The sequence below is a fragment of the Vanessa cardui genome, chromosome 9, assembly GCF_905220365.1.
Source record: "Vanessa cardui chromosome 9, ilVanCard2.1, whole genome shotgun sequence".
Lineage (NCBI taxonomy): Eukaryota > Metazoa > Arthropoda > Insecta > Lepidoptera > Nymphalidae > Vanessa > Vanessa cardui.
This window is the reverse complement of record NC_061131.1, coordinates 2,411,612-2,430,226: the sequence shown is the minus strand read 5'-3', so window position 1 is coordinate 2,430,226 and position 18,615 is coordinate 2,411,612. Positions and strand designations below refer to the sequence as shown.

At 32.9% G+C, this 18,615-nt stretch overlaps 1 protein-coding gene across 1 annotated transcript; it reads left to right on the top strand.

Annotated features, from left to right (window-relative positions):
- Window positions 1-5,436: 5,436 nt before the first annotated feature.
- Window positions 5,437-7,705, top strand: LOC124532398 (WAP four-disulfide core domain protein 2-like). The gene is made up of 3 exons (XM_047107300.1): window positions 5,437-5,613; window positions 6,260-6,439; window positions 7,501-7,705. The coding sequence occupies exons 1-3, from the start codon at window positions 5,574-5,576 to the stop codon at window positions 7,665-7,667; spliced, it is 387 nt and encodes a 128-aa protein (XP_046963256.1). The 5' UTR covers window positions 5,437-5,573; the 3' UTR covers window positions 7,668-7,705.
- The last annotated feature ends 10,910 nt before the right edge of the window (window positions 7,706-18,615 follow it).

Below are 18,615 nucleotides of genomic sequence, written 5' to 3'. Positions count from 1 at the left end.
ACATTCGAGTTTATATACTCCCGCAGTTTGTAAAGGAATATTACTCTCGATAGGTCTCAAGAACTGGCTCACTTTCTTATGAGGCTTGTAAATGGTTTTAATCGAAGCTCGCTTCAAGATGTTGCCAATCCTGTCTGTAACTCCCTTCACTTATACTAGATTTGCAGGTTGTCGCCCAACTGTGTGTGGCTTTATACGGCTTCTGTGGTACTCGCGAGGCACGGGCAGCTTGTTCTGGTGGAGTGCAAGCTTGACCTGACGTAGCTCGTCCTCTAGGTGTTCAGCATCGCAGAGATGGTGGGCTCTCTGAAACAAAGTTTTGCCAACGGTAGCTAACTGACTAGGGTGGTGGTGCGAGTCACCATTGAGGTATTTCTTGGTATGTGGGTTTCCTATAAGCTCACTCGTGAACTGTATGGGTTACCTAAGATCCATATCAAGTTACATAGGCTACTTTTTTGCCTGACAAATGACAACCAACAACCAGAAAAGCGAACGAAGCCGCGTTCGTGGCGTGGCGTTAGTGGTTCATATTTTTGCAGTTCCAATATCTGTGGGTGGTCGTGACCACTTGACATCAGGTGATAAATGACACGTAGCTAACGTGACCTATTAAAAAAAGCATAAATTTGAAACAATAGTACATAATCATATTCTCAATAATATTATCTTTAATATAAGTTCTATTTACATTGAGGTACTTTAGAAATACCACCGCGAGGAACGGTTGCAATTATGCTAACAGCATTTTCCCGTTCAATCGCAATTCAGATTCTCTGAGGGAGAAATGTAGAAATATACTTGGTTTCTTGTTACTCGCTGTAATAAGACGTGATATCATATCTATACTAATCTCACACAAATAAATATGCACTAAAAAGTAATAAAAATAATTGCAATTTCAAAATATTTTTTAAAGTCAGAAAAATATCAGACTACTTAAAAATCGATTTACAATCATATAATGTAGTTATATTTATTGTTATATTTGATGCCGGTGTCCCAACCACAGGGGAAGCACTAGCTTTCAAACAAAAAAAAATATCAAAATCGGTTCACCTAGTGAAAAGTTATGAGGGTAACAAACATAAAAAAAATACAGACGAATTGATAACCTCCTTCTTTTTGAAGTCGGTTGAAAAGTAACTCTATCTGTTGCTCTTTCGATGCCAAACGGCTTAACTGAATTTGATGAAATTTACGATGAAGTTTGAAAGAAAGACATAGGCTTTTACTTTACTTTACTTACGTACACCACAAACAGGAAATGAATAAATACAACATTGATTAGCATCTTTGTACATCGCATATGTTTTTTATGCCTCATGACGAAGGATCCCTAAAACGCAAGCAGAGCTCCTGGCGGCAACTAGTTTACTATTATCAAATATTGGTGAGTGTCTGATATTGATCACGAATCGTCACTATGCAAAGTATATACACATAATCAACAAAAATACATTATTGAGTTTGAGTTCAATTAAATCGGTTAAAACAGAAGCTGATTAAGGGAACAATGGTGAAATATAAATATTAAATGTGTGTCAATAAAATGTTTTAATTGATTCAGCCCGTATTTATCAGCGCCGCCGTATTTATCGTGTTGTCACAAAGAGTACATATAAAAACATTCTGTCATGGAAGTGTATCAATAATTTCACACTTTATTTATATTTAATTCAATTATTTGTGAAAGTTGAATTAATTAGCCTTCAATAAAGTAAAGCTTAATTGGGTTTTATAAAATCATTTTCTCAGTTTTAATTATGGTTTACGCTATAGCAAAAGTATTTAAATATGACATCTTTCTAACTTGAATCGTTAATAATGTATTACAAGAACGTAAATAAAATAAAATTATTTAAACGATTTTATCGAAAATAAAGTGAATAATCTAGATAATATACTATAATCTAAAAAATATAACTAGCTAGGTGCAAGTTAGTATATGACTATCCTCAATGAGACTCGAATACAATTTTGTAAAGGCGGCCATCTTGGTTTTACAATGCGGCTGAATGTATTTGAAGTGTCAGCACAACTAAAGGTGTGCCAAATATCAAATCACTCTTTCAAAGAAGGGTTAAAATTAAAATGACTAAATTTGACCTAAAAAACAAAAAGGGCAAGCCAAATAAAGCCGTTTAATAAGAATTGATGACATTTTGATAATAGGTAAAACAAAATAGAATAAACATACATGAGAAAATTAAAATTATTGGTTATTTAAACGATTTATTGTGAAATTATTATTATTTTACAAAAAAAAAAAATAACGTTTCAAGCGAAGTTGGACGAAATTTGGTGAAGACGAAGTTAATATGGAGTGAAATAGCGTGTACACATTTTACAAAAATACTTAATTATACATAATATTCATAACAAAAAATATATAATACAGGAATTGGGGCTGATTATACTTATTAATCGTTGTTAATCCTTAAAGTTTATCCTGTTCTATCATAAAGATTCGTTTGCGTTTTAGCCGAATCGGATTGATAGAATAGAAGACTAGTTATCGAGTATGTTATCAAACATTCGTACATTTCAAGTGAATACAATCAACAGTAGAAAGGTTATCAGCGGAACCTTGACTTTGCTGTAGTCTTAGTTAAATGTGTCAACGAAACTTATTAATCAGTTGAGTAGTTAAACTTGGTACTTTTTCCTCATAAGTTGATTTGAAATTAGAAAAATATCAATTCAGCTTTATTTTTGTGTTTGTTTAGTCGAATCGATTTTTTTTGTTTTATTTTCGTAAAAAAATGTTTTCTCTTTACTTGATAATTACGTAATTTTGTTGTTTAATTACTTTTCTGAAATTATCGGGATTTAAGATAAAATTCAATTTGTAATTTATAGATAGACGATATGGGCGAGCATAATATGAAATTATCTAGTTGAGTCTAACGCTCTTTATGCTATTAATATAGATATTATATTCTTAAACCATCTCCGAATCTTGTATTATAAGGTTTGTGAATATTGGTTCAATAGCTTTTTTTAGTAAAGAATAATTTAAAAAGATTTTGTGTGTCTGTATATATATACCTGTCTATCTGAAACCGTATAACTCAAAAACTAATATTTTTTTCTACTAGCAGAGTTGTTTACCAGGGAAAATAATTTTTGGAAAAATTGTTGGCTACTGTTATGCAATGTAATTCATTTACACATGGACCCTTATGCGTACGAGACTAAGGTAAGTAGCAAGTAACACAAAATATAGTATCTTGATGTATCATGTAGCAAAATGTGTTATGAAATACAATTAAGAAAACTTTTTCTGCGACAAAATTGCCTTGAACGTAAAGCGTATTTGAGTAAGGAAGCATAGAATCTCAAACGATCTTCGGCTTCGGAATATCTAAATATGAATAGCTGAGGGCGATAACGAGTTTTCTTTAACACGATAAAACTCCGGTAAACATTTTTCCAATACTTTCTATTGCGGAAACTCATCAGGCGCGGTCGAGGCGCTATGGGCCAGAGTAATTTTATTTTTCACCGTTTTGCAACTAGCTTTAACTTTGAGGAGCTTTGACTTTTTCAAACTGTTTTATATAATTGATAAGTTCTACTCAGATACAAATATCATTTTCAACTCTTTTAATTCTGGTTATTTTTTTTTAATTTCTTACTATGCAAAGACAGAATTCATGAATGCCAATATCATATCATTAAATAAAATAAAATTAATTACGTAATAAAAAAAAAACACTGTAAATCCACACATTATTAATACAGTAATAATAATTATTAAAAATGGCCACTTTTGGCAAAATTGAAGATTATTAAAAATGGCTACTTTTGCCAAAATTGACGAACTCTGGGTACACCAGTGGAAAATCTATTATACTTTACGGAAATCGAAATTATTGAGTGAAGTTCACTTGTTGGTAAAAGTAAAGGTTATTTTGTACAAGATGCTATTGTTTATCAATCTCACGATGATGAATGAATTTTGGAGATCAGTACGTACAATGTATGACATCAAAAATATCAAACAAATTAAATCATAGGATGCAATAACTAGTTCCAGAATAATCCTTTTATACTCGTGAAAGCTAAGAAATGAATACAATCTTCATAACAGTGTTCTATGTAACAGATTCTTCAAACTTCTTTCAGTCGTATTCCTTAAGAGGATTAAAACTTTCAGACGACAGCACATTCACACATGCGATGTCTTGTACTACAATTTTGTGCAAACCCTGACGTCGCCGGGACTTATCTGTGTTGACATTGACAGTAATACACACTGTCGTGTAGTTTATTTGTAATACATAATATTATTTATAATATATTATAAGCTAGCTGTGCCCGCGACCTTGTAGGCCTTTGAATGTAACAAAATAAGATATTATTGTAGCCTAAGTTACTCCCTATTATATCAGTTATCTGCTAGTGAAAGTCCCGTCAAAATCGGTCCAGCCGTTCCAGAGATTAGCCGGAACAAATAGACAGATAGACCGACTATATTATGAATAGTGTAAAATGTATGTAATTGTTTTTAACATTGATTTAATTGTTTATGTGTGAGTTAACGCTTAGAAATTTGGTATTCTTGTAAAGGTTTCGACTTTTTCGAATTTATCGTGAACGCAGATATGTATAGAGTGTCTAACGGGATAAATAATTTAAAGTGAATTAAATTGTCTTTCTTTAAATATTTTCAATCATTATACTGTAAACATGATTATTCAGAAGTGAATCTCCGACTAACAAACTATAACTTGTTGAGATGTACCTACATTACAGATAAATAATAATCATTATCATATTCAAGTTGTACATTACTTTAAGGAAAGAAATATTAAAATACATTGGTAAATAATTTTAATAATATAACTGAATGATGACATGTTTATTTTAGAATAATATATTCGTCGGCACTGTCCAATCATGAAAATTGGCACATGTAAATTAATAGGGAAGATTTCGAAGGAGTGATGAGAAAGACTCATCACTATATCGTTTTTAATATAAAGGCACACGGTATTTGGATCTAAGGCCCACATTTTTACGCCCCAATTGGCCGATGTATTCGCTTAAAAGAGATAACCATGACATCAAGGAAAAGAAAAAAAGCTCATGTATATTGTCATACGTCATACGTGACGACCTCCATGGTCGAGTGGTGTGTACACCGGTTTTCATGGGTACGCCACTCTGAGGTCCCGGGTTCGATTCCCGGCCGAGTCGATGTAGATTACCATTAGTTTTCTATGTTGTCTTGGGTCTAGGTGTTTGTGGTACCGTCGTTACTTCTGATTTCCATAACACAAGTGCTTCAGCTACTTACATTGGGATCAGAGTAATGTATGTGATGTTGTCTCATATTTATTTATTTATACGTGCTACGGTCCCAGAATGTACTAAGATCTGCTTGCTGTTCATCTGATTGTGCTGAAGTTGGTTTACATTTGAGCACGATAATTCTAGTTGTTTACAAGCGACATTGAAGCGCTTATAGTCCAATCTATCAATCCGTGTGTCGCGCGATATTCGTGTCAAGACGTCCCTCGCAATTATCGGAGCAAACGAGAATTATAAAGCAGCCGCTGTTCACGATGGAGGAGAAAATGTTACGGCTGTGTTTTGTGGTTATCGGTGAGTTGACTGTGACTGTTGAGTTGAGTTACTGTAGCGCGGCTATTGGGGGTTTGGTGACGTTTTCATATTGACTGTGAGTTATTTACGTCGTATTGGAAAAGGTTATTTGTGTAATGGTATCTAAACACGGGAATGATCGTGGTTATTTAATTGTTTACTTTTATCGAGTTATTTTATAGATGTTATGTAATACTGTGATTAAAATGTGCTGTTTTCGAGGATTTTTTTAAAGTGTTTTGTTATGTGGCGAAATTATTTTTTTCTCAACTTGTATATAATTAACAACAAAATAGAGTAAAAAATATTATTTATTTTATTTCATTTTGAGGTTGTACTTATTTAGGTCTGTTATAAAAACATTATGAAAATGATACGTATGATGCGCGTGCACAGGGATGACAAGAAAACTATGTTTGATTTTTATGTAATAGGCAGGCGGTCAGGTAAAGCCAAAAAACCTGATGGTAAGAGATCGCCATCGCCCATAGATATTAACGCTGTGCTCAGCTTTAAATAAAACTAAGAACACACACTTGTCAGATGAAAATAATCCATACCCCACCGAAATAAGGTCTAATTTGTCACTTCAAGAAAAAAATAGTTCAGCTGTGTTACATTTAAGTATCTATTTTTCTGTCAACAGCAACATCAGTGGCGCTAGCTTCATGTCTTGGTTCGTGCCCGCCCACTTTGTCAGTGGATGTCTGTGAAGCAACCTGTGGACCACAGGCGCCATGCAACAGCACAACTCTCTGCTGTCCCACAGCCTGTGGTGGGGCGATGTGCGTCGATCCGATGACACAGCGACATTTCGTTACATTAGGTAAATGTTAACAAGGAGTTTTTGGAAAGGAGTTTCTTATCACACCTTTTAAGGATTTGTTGCTATTATTTTTCCGAGGCCCTAGAGCCATGTTTTGGGTTTAGCCATTAAAAAAAGTATAGGTTTAGTTTATTTTATGTTCCTGCAGCTCGTGTTCATTAAATCCTCTCTCGTAATGTTGGATTGACAACCCATCAGTTAAAGAGAGTGTATTTCTATTTGTGCATTTAATTGACTGATCGCATGAGTAAAGTAACAGCCTGTACATTTCCCACTGCTGAGATAAGGCATCCTCTTCCATTAAGGAGAGGCTTTCAACCACGCTGTTCCAATGCTCGTTGGTGGAATGCACATGTGGCAGAATTTCGATGAAATTAGACACATGCAGGTTTCCTCACGATGTTTTCTTTTTTATTTTTTGAATTATAAATACAAATTAAGCACATATATACAGCGGTGCTTGCCTGGGTTTGAACCCGCAATCATCGGTTAGAATGCACGCGTTCTAACCACTCGGCCATCTCAGTTCGATTGAACTAATGTCCAATTTGAAAAATAATTTTCTGTCAGTTTGCATGTTTATGAAGATTAACACCTTATAAAGTCTTTATGAGGTGATAATCTTAATTTTATAACAAACACAGAGCGTCTTTAAGAATTACCAAAACTGTCAAATCAGTTTCCATCGTTTGTATGGCATAATAATATGTATATGATTCGATTTTTTGTTGGTCAAAACGCATTAAACCGCGAGTATTGTATTATAAAGAGTCTACGCGCAACTCAATAAAAGTAAAAAATATAAAAACTCTTTGCGTTGAAAACGTTATAAAATTTTCTATCTAATCGCTCATTTTTCCTTCAAATTTCATAGAAAAATATAACGCACCACATTATTACTTATTCTTTTTTTTAAGCATAATCTACAAAAAATATACCAATATTTCAGTACATTATAGTTCTATAAAATTGTTGGTTTAATCAAAAGACTAAGGAAATGACGCCTTTGCCATGTATAGAAAAAAAAATATTCGATATTTAAAATGATTATCTCTTTTCAGTTAAGAAAGGTCGTTGCCCTGAATATCCCCGTGGCGTCTGGATATGCAGTCATACTTGTACGGGTGACTCTGATTGTCCGCGCGCGTTGAAGTGTTGTCCTAATCGATGCGGGGCTCAGACGTGCCAGCGACCAGATGCAGACGAAGAGACACCACAACCTATTTAATACAATAATTATAAATAAAAAAAAAATCCAGCAGTAAATCCTTTTTTTAATATTTTGTGTACTTACAATATGTGTTCTATATTCTCATATATCTATGTTCGAATATTAAAATTTCTTTTTTTATTAAAAAGTACTAATAAGTAATTACAAAATATGAAATGAATTAAATAATAAATTTATTCGAAAAACAAGTGCCTGAACGAACGTGTCTAAAAAAACATCAATATTAGTTCATGAGCAATAACATGATACCCAAATATTTATGTGGATACATAAAAAAAATATACACCTACGGACGAATTGAGAATTTATGTAACGGTATTTAAACCTTTTTTCTTTATATATTTTTTGAAATATTTTAAAAAAAGAACACCACAATGTTTCCATATACAACAATAAATTACTGTACTTAATTCGTGGTAGTTATTATTCTAGAATATTTGTGATCTTATAACGTAACGAGACAGTCTTGAACGTTTTTGTCAGAGCCACAATTACTCTGTAAAAAAGGAAGAAGAAGGAGGGACGGCGGTGGTAAACTGCAGCGCTTAAAGTCAAAGAGAGCCACGAACTTCAAATACTTCTCCAGATATTTACACAGCAGAAATCTACCTCGGTTCTGACCCTTAGTCGCCAGTATTGTGTACGAAACGTATAGGAAAGCAAAGACTTGAATACAAAATTGATTTTAATGTAAAAACTCGTGAAGCCTAAATTGATGCATGGAAATAATGGTTTAATATAAACATATAAAATGTCCTATAAACTTACAATTCCAAAGCAATTGATGCATTTATTTGGACCTTGGTCCATGAAAATGATTTTTAAATAAAATATATCTACATAATATGTGACTTAAAGTATTAAGGCCATTGAAAATTGAATGAAAATCATTTTTGAAAAGAAAATGTTCTACATTTCGAAATGAAATTAAAAGCTTGGACAAAGATTCTCGTAAATAATATTCGTATCCGGGAAGTTACTTTATGATACTTCGCGTTTCATTTTATACAAAACATATAAATATTGTCTATATTAATATTATAAAGTGGTAACATTTGTTTAAATTGGAACAATGTTGTCTAGTCGAGATGGTCCAGTTGTTCGACCGCTTGCATTTTCAACAATGATTTTGGGTTCAAACCACGGCAAGCACCGCTGAATTTTCATGTGCTGCTTATAATTCATCTCGAGCTCAGCGGTGAAGGAAAACATCGTGAGGAAACCTGCATGTGTCTAATTTCAACGAAACTCTGCCACATGTGCATCTACCAACCTGCATTGGAAATTGACAGGCTGTTGTTATTGTTGTTGTTGTCTTTCAGAAAGCTTTATTATTCCTGAGTTATAATAAATTAATAAACATTTTATTTATTATTAAGTCACTCTTTGGGTTTCAATCTTGCTAACAAATTTCATCAAATTCCGTTCTGTGGTTTCAGTCACTTTTGCATTTATATTATTGTATGGTAGGTATGTATTTACATAACATATATTTTTAACATATATTTCATTTTTTTATTTTTTTTTATTTAAAGGCATTTTTTGTCTCTCAGAGCTGCTATGCTATGATACGCAACCTATAAGTAAGAATCTACACATTTCTTAAGAGCCGGTAACGCACCTGCAAGTTTCCTGGTGTTGCAGGTGTCAGGTTACCTAGAGAGGCTCCTCGTTAAACATCTGCACCATAAAAAATTTCGATGACGATGCATCGTTATGGTATAGAGTTTTTCAGATAGATTTAGAAGATAGTCCCTAACTGTCATCAAAATAGATATGACTCAGTACATAAAAGCTTGTTTATTAAAATGATTTTGATATTTATTTAGTATCTAACTGTAGTAGTTCTGTCATATTGAAGTCCCATGAATACTTAAAAAGCCTTCATGTTTGACTATACACGTGCATATAAAAAGGATCTAAAACTATTCAGAGCGCTCAGTCTACTTTTAAATACTTAATAGTTGACAAATACGTTTAATCAATCAAGCTATAATGACATTTATTACTTCAAAGCTAAGGACTATATTCCTGTAAATAAACATGCAATACGGCTGGGTGTATATAGAGATGAGTTTCAAAAATGTATGTTTTTAAGAACTGTGTCAAAATACAGCGGTTTGTATAAAATAGTTGTTTACATTTTCGTACCAATTAAAATGCTTTCGAAGTGAAGTCAAACGCAATACAAATTGCGTTCGCTTGATATAATAATTGAATAAACAATTTATTAAATTGTATTTTATATCAATGATGAGGCTCAGGATGTTTACGTAAATTTTACATACGTATTGGATTTTTCGAGTGTGCATAGTTGAACAAATACGAAACATACGTCAAAGAGTACACATACTTCAACATACAGTTGCAATACGTGAAATATTGGAATATGCTAGAGTTGCTAGTACGAAAAAATAAGATCTTAAAAATTCTTCTGTTATAATTATTTTTTCTAGATTGTCATGGAGCCTCTGTCGGTATTTTAAATAATTTATCGAAGAGAGAACGATCATAATATGAAATCAAAAATCTTAATATTCTTTATTCAAGAATGCTCAAAGTACTTTAGAAGAAGAAGAAGAACCGGCAAGAAAATCAGTAACTCCTTTCCATCAATTTAAATATAGAATATGACAGTAAAGTCCGATTAAATGTTGCTATCTCCTAACCAGTGGCGGATGTATTATTAGTTAGTTTACTACTATGCTATGTAGGTTGGAGCCTAGGGCAGCAGATTTAAAGAGGCGGCTAATTTAGCCCAAATATGTTATTATCTTACAGATATTAAAAAAAACTTATAATTTTGTGTATACAGATTATTTTCGTAGCCCGTATACTTGTTAATACATAGCGGGTTGGAAAAATAATCTAGTAACTGACAGAAATATCACCTAGTTTATCATCATACAAATAACTCGATAAAAACCGGTGTAATGAGGACGATAGAACACAAATCATAAATGTTGCAAAAAAAAGTAGAGGTGGCAAAATTGAATAGCCTGCTAGCCTACTAGCAGCAGATTTTGTAAATCCAGTGTTCCTGTCTAGAAATCAATAAATACTAATTCCACTCATTGAGTATTATGCCTTAAATTTGTTATTTTGACATTATTTTTAAATTTTACAATAGGCTAAGTTTAAAATACTAATGGAGTCGTATTATAAAAACAAATCCCAGGAAGGATGTATTACATTTGCGAAATCGGATACCAGATGTTATTAGTTAACTCTTTTCCTCGTTTCTATACGATGATTTTCCTTAAATAAATATCTATGTTATTGTGAATATACGTAATATATAATATTTTTAACGTATTGTGAAGCAATTGTAAGTAAACCCACTTTATTATGACAATATCAATGAAATAGGTTCCTTGGTGTAATGCACATGTGGCAGAATTTTTATGAAATGAAAAATGAAAACACATGCAGGTTTCGTCACGATAATTTCCTTCACCGCCGAGCACGAGATGAATTATGAAAACAAATTAAGATATATATAGTGGTGCTTGCCTGGGTTTGAACCCGAAATCATAGGTTAAGATGCACGCGTTCTAACCACTGGGCCATCTCAGCTCGAGTAAGTAAAGCATTAAAGTGAAGCCAACAGTACGCATTTTGTAGTTGTTGTGTGTATCTTTACAGTACTTAAAAGAAAATATCATGGACTTCGATAAAAAAATATCACAATTCACGTTCAAACTAATTAAACGTTGAAAACGTTATTAAATTTTCTATCTAATCGCTCATTTTTCCTTCAAATTTCATAGAAAAATATAACGCAGCACATTATTACTTATTCTTTTTTTAAGCATAATCTACAAAAAATATACCAATATTTCAGTACATTATAGTTCTATAAAATTGTTGGTTTAATCAAAGAGACTAAGGAAATGACGCCTTTGCCATGTATAGAAAAAAAAATATTCGATATTTAAAATGATTATCTCTTTTCAGTTAAGAAAGGTCGTTGCCCTGAATATCCCCGTGGCGTCTGGATATGCAGTCATACTTGTACGGGTGACTCTGATTGTCCGCGCGCGTTGAAGTGTTGTCCTAATCGATGGGTTGGAAAAATAATCTAGTAACTGACAGAAATATCACCTAGTTTATCATCATACAAATAACTCGATAAAAACCGGTGTAATGAGGACGATAGAACACAAATCATAAATGTTGCAAAAAAAAGTAGAGGTGGCAAAATTGAATAGCCTGCTAGCCTACTAGCAGCAGATTTTGTAAATCCAGTGTTCCTGTCTAGAAATCAATAAATACTAATTCCACTCATTGAGTATTATGCCTTAAATTTGTTATTTTGACATTATTTTTAAATTTTACAATAGGCTAAGTTTAAAATACTAATGGAGTCGTATTATAAAAACAAATCCCAGGAAGGATGTATTACATTTGCGAAATCGGATACCAGATGTTATTAGTTAACTCTTTTCCTCGTTTCTATACGATGATTTTCCTTAAATAAATATCTATGTTATTGTGAATATACGTAATATATAATATTTTTAACGTATTGTGAAGCAATTGTAAGTAAACCCACTTTATTATGACAATATCAATGAAATAGGTTCCTTGGTGTAATGCACATGTGGCAGAATTTTTATGAAATGAAAAATGAAAACACATGCAGGTTTCGTCACGATAATTTCCTTCACCGCCGAGCACGAGATGAATTATGAAAACAAATTAAGATATATATAGTGGTGCTTGCCTGGGTTTGAACCCGAAATCATAGGTTAAGATGCACGCGTTCTAACCACTGGGCCATCTCAGCTCGAGTAAGTAAAGCATTAAAGTGAAGCCAACAGTACGCATTTTGTAGTTGTTGTGTGTATCTTTACAGTACTTAAAAGAAAATATCATGGACTTCGATAAAAAAATATCACAATTCACGTTCAAACTAATTGTTACGAATTTCGCGGTTAATTATTTATAATTACATAGTAACTATATGAACATTGACATATTTAACTGAAAAAAGAATGCATATTTAAAAAAAATTAAGGTCGAGGAAATTCCTTAACGCTTTGTGTGTTCAAAAAAAAAAACATTCAACTTTGCCCTCTGCAAATGGTTAGCGTGATTCAGACGAGAAATGCATTTTTTGTGAGACGACTGAAAATTTAACTTTTGTACTATTTCGTTTTAAAAGGCTTTATTATAAAGCGGTTTTATATTAAAGCATTCTCTGTGGTCTTAAATATAGTCCGAGAGAGGAAATTCATTTTAATAATTTAATGTTCTTCGTCTTTGTCGGAGCCGAGGATCGGCAAACGCAGCTTTGGTCATCCTCCAGTAACGGTAGAAAGGAATGCTCAACGAGGTGGGAAAGGGGGGAGTACCATAGGTTTTGGAATACTTTGGCATGTTCATACATCATTAGACTGTATACTCTGCGTAAATACAAAGTTATAATTAAACGTTGGAATAATAATTATTTATGGATATCGAAGAAATGCTGACGGGCAAGTTATTAATCGAAATCCTTTTGATATGTTTATTCCTTTTTCAAAATATTGCGGTAAGATACGGTGATATTTTGACCTTTGTTATTAATTACTCTTAAAAAAAGTAGTTGATATAAGGTTACGGTCTAAATGCGTTTATCACTCTTCGTTAGGTCATACAAAACAAATTTTATATTTTGTACTAGCTATCCGGCCCGGCTTCGAAATCAATACTACATCAAATTAGAAACATCTAAAATTATCAGTGTTTCTTTACTATATTGTCCATGTATTATATACAAAAACTTTCCTCTCGAATCTATCGTATCTATTAAAAATAACTGCATCAAAGTCCTTTGCGTAATTTTAAAGATCTACGCATACATAGGGAGAGACAACGGTAAGCGGCTTTGTTTTGTACTATGTAATGTTGATGATTCGATCATTTTGCTCAATTGATGCCACCTGTTGAGCCAATAATACTGAGTTTTATAACGTATTAGAACTAACATTAACAAAACATTGAAAATATGACAAGACATATAAATAATTCATAAATAAACCGAAACATTTTTATAATTCTAATAGGAAACATAAAGTTTTATTTGCATATATATTCAAAAACTTTTCGTACACGAACATCTTACCGACGGAAATGTGTTTCAAAGTGACGCCCGTTTTGCAAATGAGCCAGTGGCGTTATAGTAATTTCGAACAACAGAAAATGTAATTAAAGAGATCTTATGTATTTAATTTGACTTGAGTTAAGACACTAAGCTATGTGTTTAATCAATAAGTAAATAAATAATGGACAACATACAATAATCTGATACCAATGTTAGTAGCTAAAGCACTTGTGTTATGGAAGATCAGAAGTAACGACGGCACCACAAGCACCCAGACCCAAGACAACCTAGAAAACTAATGAACTTTTTTTTGCCATCGACTTGGTCGGGAATCGAACCCAGGGCCGAGGTCCTAGAAGAAAGACATGGGTACTCCACCCATGAAAACGGGTGTACACACTCGACCATGGAGGTCGTCAATGTTTAGAAAGCCTTTGAAGAATACCTTTGAATCATTTCTTTTTTCAGGAGTGATGCATTGCTCTCAGGGTAGAAATTAGAATACGTCAATGTTAGCCAAAAATTACAAAATTAAAAGCCGGAAAACTTGTGATGTATTTAATTTGTGTTTACAAGTCATTTCTTGTTATATAATATATGGTGATGGGTTACAAATCCGCAATGGATTAGCTTTAATTAAACTCATCATTAAAAAGAGAGGAGATTTCCAAAAATTAGTCATTCCCTTGTTTTCTTTTTTTTTTATATATAATTTTAGAGACCCGCCCCAGCTTCGCATGAGTGCAGTACTGATACTAAATACACTACAGAATTTATTTATTAGGACATCACATTACAAACTTCTAAAATTATCAGAGTTTCTTTACTAAAATATTGTCCATATATGTATTATATACAAAAACTTTCCTCTCGAATCACTCTATCTATTAAAATACACATAAAAAAACCGCATCAAAATCCGTTGCGTAGTTTTTAATATTTAAGCATAAAAATGGACATATGGGGTATGGACGGAGACAGCGACTTTGTTTTATACTATGTAGTGATTCCATATTAATAATACATAGGTATATATCTATCTATAAGCTACTACCACACATACGTAAATGCAGTTAAAAATGTATCACATATTTTTTCTTAAATACATTATATTATGAGTGTTTATTTAACTCGCAAAGCTGAATTCGCTTGTGCAAGTAACGACGCCGATTCACTGTCACAGACACCATTAGCAATATACACATTGCAGGGAATTAAATAAACACCTGAGCAGCGTGACGTTATCGCGGAACTATTAATAATCGATAGCGAAACGATAAATCAAACATTAACCAAAGTGGCAGGGGACAGGCCCATACCGTGACCCTCACAGGTGAGATGGATTGATTATATTTTGTGAGGGTATACTGGATAATCATAGAGACATGAATTGGTTGAGCTGTGTTACATATTTATATAAAGTAAATGAAAAGCTGAATACATTTTTAATTTTTTAAAATGCCATAAACTGAACACGTTAAATTAACTAATTTTCAACTTAAAAAAAATTCTTTTTAAAAACATAAAATATGAATTCATTAAAAAATTGTTTATAATTTAATATTATTAACCTTTAGTCTTCTACTGACCTCAATTCACTCCTTCTATGTGATTAACAATTAGACTCAGTTATACATTACCAAACCAAGCATATTACGATTTCCTCGAAAAAAAAATAATACCACCTTTAAAAAATACATATAATTCTATAAAAAATCGCGCAATTGTTAATACCGGAGGTTTGGCTATTCTTACATAATAAATATATGAGTCGAATATAAAGTCAGGTATTATTTTTTTATTTTAAAAGTCGCAATTTGCCTGTAAGAATATATATATTTTAGAACCAGAAATATATATTCCAACATATTTGAGAGAAAATATTCCAAAATATTTTAAAGAACAATATATATTCCAACATATTTGAGAGAAAAAAATTGTTGAAGGACGAGCATATGGGTCACCTGATGGTAAGTGATCACCATCACCCATACACAATGACGCTGTAAGAATTATTAACAATTCTTTAGATCGTCAATGTGCCACCAACTGTGGTAACTGAGATGTTATGTCTCTTGTGCCTGTAGTTAACACTGGCTTATGTTATAATACACATATGTTAGTGAAATACAATTAGAAATGAATATGTATCTAATATTAGTTTTAAGATAATAATGAAATGCACCTGAAAAATGTAATGTAATTTACTTTTACATAAAATAATATATTATGACTCCAAAGAGTTCATAATTGCTATCAATAGCAATAAGGTTCTGTGATAATACTCTGCCTCTTAGCATTTATTTATTTGCGTACATTGTTTTCTCTGATGGAATTGATCGTTCGGCTTTGTTAGGTTTGTCGATCGGATTTAAAGGATTTTACGAACCAAATCGTTGATTTAAAACGGTTTATTCAAACATTTTCACTCTCGACAATAATAATCAAATAATGTTTTGTGTTCCTTTTTTGAATTCACAAGGATTTTGTTTGGATTAGTTTTGTTTCAAATAAAACCCTCATTTCAAATAGCGCACGGCTTACAGTAGAGTGAGTGGCACAAATCGCCACGAAAGGAAAAAGCGTTGTTCTAGGCAACTGCCGTCTCTTTCTTTCTTTTCCCCTCTTTCTGTCTCTTCTTTCATATAAAAACTTATTTAAACTATATTTTTGCTATTGTTTTGATTCGCGAAACATTTATGGTAAAAATTTTATTCATCGTCATTTAATTATTCTGGAAAGTTTTAAATATATTTAATTGACTATTTAATAAATTATAATATATGTATAGCGAAAGTAGATTTCGTTTTCATTGTATGACACGTTTTTTAAATATTTTTTGTGGTAGAAAACTTGTTTCTTCAGATACAGTTAATTTCTTTTTTTATTATTGTAGAGTTATTGAAACAGCTTACTAAAAATATTACACCAAAGCCAGGTATTTTCTTTTACTTTCTGGTGTACCGGTCTCGGTGTAAACTTGAACAAGATAGAAGTCAAGTTCACCAGACATTTTAATTATGCAGAGACCGATACGTAGGAACAGGGCAAACCGCTCGAAGTTGTTGGTTGGTGCTATATACACCTAGTATATAGTATATACAGCTCGGTAAAAAGAACAATTTGTGTGAGATAGATGTATGTTGTAACTTCGTAGGAAAATAGACTTTTCGGAGAAGAGGCAATGCTATTGTATATGGATTTATAAAGCTTGAAAAATTAGCAGATGTAGATGTAGTGGATTTTTGACGTATGTTGAAGATTCAATGGTCATTGGAATAAATAGGTTCTAGACTGACTGTAAATCAGCAAATTTAGCATAGGTGGACGTCAAGAGTTATTCTATACGAATGGATGTATGATGCTGGAGGTCTGGATAGGTACCACCCACTCATCAGTTATTCTACCGCCAAACAATAGTACTCAGTACTGTTGTGTTCCGTTTTGAAGGGTGAGTGAGCCAGTGTAACTACAGGCACAAGGGACATAATATCTTAGTTCCCAAGGTTAGTGGCGCATTGACGATTTAAAATAGTTAATATTTCTTATAGCGTCATTGTCTATGGGTTATGGTATGGTACCATTAGGTGGCCTATATGCTCGTCCGCCAACCTATACCATAAAAAGAACTTAGCGCCAGGATGGACTGTGAACGATATTCATATAACTAAATTCAAGTGTCTGTTTGTAATATTAAAATAATCGCTCTTTACTAAATCCATATATTATTAAACAGGGTTCATATTCCAAATTTTTTTTTGCCTGCCTGTCTGTCTGTTTGTTTCGGCTAATCTCTGGAACGACTGGATAGATTTTGACGGCACGTTCATTGGCAAATAGCTGATGTGATAAGAATATTTTATTTTAGAATTATATATAAATAATAATAAAGTCACTCTGCAATGGCTAAGACTGTACAGCACCGCAGCCCTCGTGCACTTCACCAGGCCGTTGGGTGCCTCCCATCAACGACGTAATAACAAAAAAGCTGCCTAATACATAATTTAAAGGTTATATTGAAATCTGCGAACTGAATGATAACCTTTTTGTTAAATTCAAAATTGCACGAAGTCGCGGGCTCAGCTAGTTTGATAATTTATTTGTATGATACAATTGTTAAGACCCTGTTTCTCGCGAAATATTTAGAAAAATAACAAGTTAAATATATTTAGAGAGCATAAAAAGCTGGAATCAGGCCTCGGTGTGAATAAGACGGAGTACTATAATATTTCATGTAGCCACAATTACCTCTTCACGGTTCGGTATCAGAGCAAGTTTCCACTGTCAGACGATATGATTAACAGTATATCGAAGAATAACTACAAAACATACTAAAGTTTAATGAAAGTTCAAGAAGAATAAGTTTTTACGTAACGTATCTAAAGAAGATTAAGGCAAAAATAGTAAAATTACGGAGCTAGTCAGACAACAACAACAACAACCTGTAAATTTCCCACTGCTGGGCTGAGGCCTCCTCTCCCCTTTAGAAGTAAGTATGGAAAACGTTCCACCGCGCTGTTCCAATGCGGGTCGGTGGAATACACATGTGACAGAATTTCTATGAAAATAATTAGACACATGCAGGCTTCTTCAGGATGTTTTCCTTCATCGCCGTGCACGAGATGAATTATAAACACAAATTAAGCTCATGAATAGTCAGTGGTGCTTGCCCAGGTTTGAACCCGCAATCATTGATTGAGATGCACGCGTTCTAACCAATGGGCCATCTTGTCCCAACACGCCGCTCCTATACGTGATGGTTCATACATATTGAACAGATTGTCACCATGTTTTACTACACTGTGATGTGAAATTTAGTAGCACTTCCCCGAATTTAAGCCCTCAATCTTAATTTGA

What these genes read in the sequence shown, in the direction of transcription:
- LOC124532398 (XM_047107300.1), top strand. Translation starts at nt 5,574, where the DNA reads ATGGAGGAGAAAATGTTACGGCTGTGTTTTGTGGTTATCG. An exon ending in GCTGTGTTTTGTGGTTATCG is followed by an intron (nt 5,614 to 6,259) that starts GTGAGTTGACTG and finishes TTCTGTCAACAG; the next exon opens with CAACATCAGTGGCGCTAGCT. An exon ending in GCGACATTTCGTTACATTAG is followed by an intron (nt 6,440 to 7,500) that starts GTAAATGTTAAC and finishes ATCTCTTTTCAG; the next exon opens with TTAAGAAAGGTCGTTGCCCT.